This window comes from Gracilinanus agilis, chromosome 3 (assembly GCF_016433145.1).
Source record: "Gracilinanus agilis isolate LMUSP501 chromosome 3, AgileGrace, whole genome shotgun sequence".
NCBI lineage: Eukaryota > Metazoa > Chordata > Mammalia > Didelphimorphia > Didelphidae > Gracilinanus > Gracilinanus agilis.
Window position 1 is genome coordinate 457,749,003 of NC_058132.1, and position 6,000 is coordinate 457,755,002.

General features: G+C 35.4%; 1 protein-coding gene across 1 annotated transcript in view; it reads right to left on the reverse strand.

Moving 5' to 3' along the window:
* Window positions 1-4,739, reverse strand: part of GLRA2 (glycine receptor alpha 2) — a 232,275-nt gene extending 227,536 nt beyond the window's left edge. The window contains exons 1-2 of the mRNA XM_044669267.1: window positions 4,610-4,739; window positions 4,445-4,512 (exon numbers count right to left, since the gene is read on the reverse strand). Of these exons, the coding sequence (XP_044525202.1) occupies window positions 4,445-4,512; window positions 4,610-4,739 (198 nt within the window). The remainder of the gene's footprint in view (window positions 1-4,444; window positions 4,513-4,609) is intronic.
* Between the last annotated feature and the right edge of the window lie 1,261 nt (window positions 4,740-6,000).

Sequence of the window (6,000 nt, forward strand, 5' to 3'; positions counted from 1 at the left end):
TATCATTCTCATTCCCTAGTAACTTTGTGAGGCCAGATATATTTTAGTATAATATACATACCATCATAATGATCCATTAGAAATGCAATCCTTGGTCTAAAAAATTGCCCATTTTCAGGGAATACATCCACACCTCTTGTGACAATTTCAAAGTTATAAATTTCTATTTAATACAAAAACACCCTGGGGGTAGCAGTATCACCATTCCTTTCAATTAGATTTTTGCCAGACATTTAAATTACCAATTGGGCCACATTTGTGGAAACAAAATCCTTAGTAGATTTCACCTTTGTAAATTTCATTGCAGAATGGAAAAATGCAAAGCTGTTTGAAAATATGCTCTTGGTATTCTTTCTTAAATGCAAAAACTTCCTGATATCAAGAAGAAGTCTTTATTTCTTAGACTTCACAACCATAAAACAATTAAGTAAGTAGCAGGATTCATCTCAAAGATTTTAAGAACTTTAAATGATCGCCTACTCCGCTCAATAAGAAAACACCAAGAAATTCCCTAAAATACATCAATCAAACCCAAAATTAAAGGAAAAATGGATTCTGGGTTTTTGTGATTTAGTTCTTTGGATTTGGTCCTTGCAAACTAATGTATGTGAAGTAGTTCATAAACCTTACAGTACTATTGAAGGGTCAGTTATCATTATCATTATTATTACTGATCAATTTGCCCAAATATAAAGATTTTAATAAAATCATTCATTTTAGTCTTATAATGTTTAAAGATCTCTGAAAACTTTTAAATCATTTAAACTGTTTAAAGTTTAAAGTAAGGCTATCAAACACCTGAAGTGACATCATGAAAGCTCACCTTGCCCTTTCAAAAAATGTGGAAATGGCAGCTGAGTTGGTGGGGAGGGGAAGAGACCTTGGTTCTAACACCATTCAGTACCCTGAACTAGAAAAACATGGTGCTAATGCTCTATAAGCCACCCTTATGATCTTATGAAGATTTGAACAATGTCTACTTTTAGCATTTCATTCTGTGAGAATCATACCTTTGATTTTGGGTAGAAATTCCATTTTTGAAAGCAAATCTTTTCATTTCATGTCAAAGCCACAATTGGAAAAAAGAAAAATGAGTTTTAAAAGCCAAATGAACTTTGTTGTCACAAAGAAAAAAGGGGCAAAAAAGCAGCATAAGCATCTCTCCTTGACCATGCAACTCAATTTATTCTAAATAGCAAAGTAGAGGTGCCACTGATATCAGGTCTAGATAATGTTGTCAGAATACTTTAGAAATGGTCCTCAGTGAAGTGACACTTCCCTAAATTTTTAGGAAGCCACTCAGCATCCCATTGCTTAACCACACCTCCAAACACCTGCAGATAGTACAAAGGAAAACAAAGATACCAAACAGCTTCTGTTTTCATTGACTTGAATGTTTAGCCTTCTTGCATTGATGAACATTGAAAAGGTGCACATTTACATATCTGATAGACAGTAAAATGCAATGAGGGGATTTAATCAAAGCAATGAAAGTCTAATTAATGCAATCAGCATTAGGTCGTGCAAATATTGTCATTGAATGCCATCCTGTGAAGCTAGTGATGGAGTCGAATTGGGCCACTTCAAATTTTGTCCCTTTTTCTGTAGGATAGAGCAATAGGGGAGAGACTGAAATTGAATGCCACAGCCCCAGACTGCATACTTTTTTCAGTATTTCTTCTGGGACTCTAATGAGATCCTGAGAGAGGCAGCTATAATGTGGTAGATTCAGAGCTGGAATGGGAGCCAGGAAGACCTGGGTTCAAAATCCATCTCTGACATATACTGGCTATGAGATATGGGGGAAGTCCCTGAATATTTCAGAACCCTAAGGAACTCACAAAGACCTAACATTTCATTGGTAGGTGGACTTTCTCATTAGGGAGATCCCTACTCTGAAGAAATCACAAGTCCAGTCTCTTTCCCTGTGAAACTTTTAATATCATAATGAAATAAATCTCTTTTGGATTGGAAGTCTTAATAACTCATTCTCTCTTATGACCTCCTTCTCCTCCCACCTCCAATTCCCTGACTGTTGTATTTTAAGGTAATATTAACAGTCCTGTCTGTGAGGAGTAAAGTATTCCTATGGTAAAATTGCATTCATTCTTTTTGATTTCTACAATCCCCCCAAGGATAATAATTCTCTAAATGGCATATACCCCAGCAGCTGAAAAGATATAATTTGTACTCCTCAAAGATGAACTCTTTGCTACTTGCTATGCAGTACCAAGAGGCTCATAATTTGTTTTACTATTTATGTCTTCCTATAAGCCATTTCAGTGCTTTTCTTTTTCTGAAAGCATAGATTTTTACTATTAGCATATATAACATAATATATAACATAGCAATAAAATAATACATGTGATTTGTCATACATATGTAATATAAATATGCTTATATACAATGTGAATTGGTTGTTTTTTAAAAATATTGAGCAAGAATCCTAATATTTTATGGTCATGCAAATTTGAACTTCTCTGATGTCTCAGAACCCTAAAATAAATGAGCAAAGAGGTATTTTATTGACTATCTAAAATTCAGTCTACAGCTTCTAGTGGCAAATGTGGTTAGACTACTGATTTAATGATCATATTTCTCATGTCATTATGATTGGGACTCAAAGCAAAGAAAGAGTGGTCTCAAAGATGTTTTTAGTATTTTTTAAAACCATTTTCTTCCATCTTAGAATCAATACTAAAGTATTGGCTCCAAAACAGAAGAGTGATAAGGGTAAGCAATCATGGTTAAGTGACAGATCATACAGTTAGAAAGTGTTTGAAGTCAAATTTGAACCCAGGACCTTCCAGTTTCCAGGCCTGGCTCTCTATCCACTGAGTCACCTAGCTACCCCCCTTAATCTTTTTTTTTAAAGAGTGACTTAATATCATCTATGATAATCTTTAGTGGATTTGCAGTCAGAGAACTTGAAACCAAATTCTAGTCCTATCACCTGTTAGCTATAGACTTTTCCTTCTGTATGAGGAAGTAATACTAGATGAATTGATCAACAAGTATTTAATGCATTTACTATGGGACAGGCATTGTGCTAAGCACTGGAGGCCCAAAGCGGAAGCTAGGACAAAAAGGAATGTTAAAAAACAAACAAATTAAAAAAAAAAAAAACGAGCATTGCCCAGAGTGGTTGATATCAAAACAAAATAAATATGTTTATGGCCTTTTTAGTGTTATTGTTGTCCTTTAACATAAACATTTCAACCTTCATCTATTTTTTTCTGAATTTTTATCATATTAATCAATTAACAAGCACTCGTTAAGATTCAATTATGTTCCAGGTACAGTTCATAGACTGGCTGAAGTAATTTCCCTAATTTTTTTGCCTGTTGTAGATTATCTTCAATTCAATCAAATCTCTTTTTCATAGTGAATGTCCCCTGATAGCACCTTCCTCCAATTTCACATAATAGCAGGAAGATGATCCCAGGTCCTTGAAAGCTATATCAAAGATTACATTCAAGGTAGCAAGCAGTGCAGTATAGCTGAGTCTAGAATTGAGAAGAACTAAGTTAGAAAACCTGTCCTCATACATTTAATAACTATATTACCCTGGTCAAGTCAATTAAACTCTGCCTCAATTTCCTCAAATGTAAAATGAAGACAATAATAGCACTTATGTCTCAGAGTAGGTAGAAATAAGATTTGTAAAGTGCTTAGCACAGCACTTAGTAAATGCTTGTTACCTATTCTCCTTTCTCAAAAGTCCTACCAAGCTGAAAAAAAAAAAACAGCTCTCCATGTATGGGTCTAACAACAGACTATAATCTGTGCTCTGAGAACCAGACTTGCTAGGTTCAGAGAACTTCGTCATTGAAGGCATAGGAGGAACAAGACCATCCACTCTGACAAAGTAATAGATTACTGAAATAAAGAAGCATGGAAATCTAGGTAATAGAAATTATAGCGAATGTTTCTGGAGAGTAAAATAAATTCTCTGGAATCCTGATATAATACAATTTGCTCTAAAATGGATTATCAAATAAAGTCTGTCTTTGGGAAGCTAATTAGTTAAGTACCAAAGGCAGTTTGTACTTCCTATAAGGATTACATTATAGTGAAGACTGTGCATCTTGAATTTCCATCACATCTATAAAAATCTTCCTATTGCTTGGATTCCAGGTTTAATCAGCTAAATAAAATATTCATCAATGTGATTCTTCATTGCTATGCAATCTCTTCTAAATCTAGTCAAATGATTGTTCTCAAAAGTTCTTTCACTGATGGAATTTAATTTTTTTAAAGCATTAGACAAAGAACTTGCCATCTTTTTAAAAAAAAACAATGTGTGAGGATAAATAGGTCCTCTTAAATGTGAGCTGAACAGGAGCTTGGCACTCAATATAATCTCTCCCAAATGTGCAATAGCTCTCTTCTATCCTACAATGCACTCCTTTACAAGATGGCTTCAATGGTCAGTCCCACTCACCATTGTAGTTTCTGCTATTGAACCAAAGCTGTTGATAAATATGTTGCAGGTAACATTTACAGGAGGCCCTGCAAGTTGAACAATAAATAGAAAAAATTGACAGGTTGTGTTCATGACATATATCAAGTTTTGTTTTTTTCTTGCCCGTGGTATTGTAGCACTTACCATTGTGGTCTCTGTGACTGATCCAAAACTGTTGATAAAAATATTGCAAGTAACGTTTACTGGAGGACCTGTGGAATGCAATAAGAATTTTGCAATAGACATTGAGCCAACAGGATAGCCCCACCAACATCCGTGCCAACTGGTGGAGAGAGGTGGACGTAACAAAGAGGACAGTGAGATTTTAAGTGCAGAAGCCTCCTAGAGAAATATAACTAGAATGTCTATCAATCCTTTAGATGATTAATTTCAAGCATTTCCTCATCAATGACAATTTTGTATTAAGATATACTCTGAAAATTCTGAACTAGTACTTGGTGTGTCATTGCTGGGATAGTTTGGGCAGAAATTGGGTTACATAGCTCTCTTTTTATGGGCGGTCATGCTTTTTGGTCATGAAGATGATTAATATTATTATCAATTAAACACTCCCACTGCAGATGCAGCAGTGACATAGCAGTGAGCTGTCACTCAAGAGCTCTTTTGGTGACAACCTAGAAAGCATGACTGCTTATGGATGCTCCATCTACTATAAATGGAATTTGTGAGGCAGTTTGCACTAAGTGAGCTCATTTTGCAGCAGTAGATAACTGCCTACATTTTCTCAATCTCTCCATAAAAAGGAATAAAAACAAACCTTAAGAATAAATGAGGATAAAAAAAATTTAAGAAATCTTTAAAAGGATTTAAAACTAAAGTATCTTAAGAAATAAATAGAGTAGTGTCCACAGTATACTTGTCTTATTGACTCGTGATATGAGACACAAGGTGGGGTGTTCTACAGCTTCCGTGAGGTTGACCTTTGGTGAATTAGAAGCAATGCCTTGCCTGGTTTTCTCTACATACCCCCTTTTATAAGTTTAGCAGTGGCTCTTTGGTCTTTGTTCTTCCCCCCTTTTGGTCTATAACTAATTATCTCCTTATTTCATGGTGGAGTTCATTGCCAGGGATTGCTATTTGTTGTCAATGAATTTTCCCTGTGGTTTTTGGAGAACACTAAATGATAGAAGTGAAACATTCATTCCATCATTCATTTGTTCACCCCAGCAGGAGCTTCCCTCTCTTTATTCACTGAGGCATAACACCTGGTGCCAGATATGACCCAGATGTCATTGTGCCTGTGGGCAGTGGATCTAAATGGAATAGAACTTGGTATCAAGTATCCCTTGAAGGTTAAACCCCAAACCACAAGTTGTACATAGTATTTCTGAACTATACTGCTCCAAATTAGGCATTCAAATTCAAAGTATACAGCATTGGTCAAGGCAGCCTATTGGACTGACATACTCTAGCAGCAAAATGAGTCATTTCTGGATCATGCAGGGAAAGTCTTGGCAAAAGGAAAGTGGTTGTCATTTTTACTTTCTTAAATTAAGTGACCCATCTATAGTGGA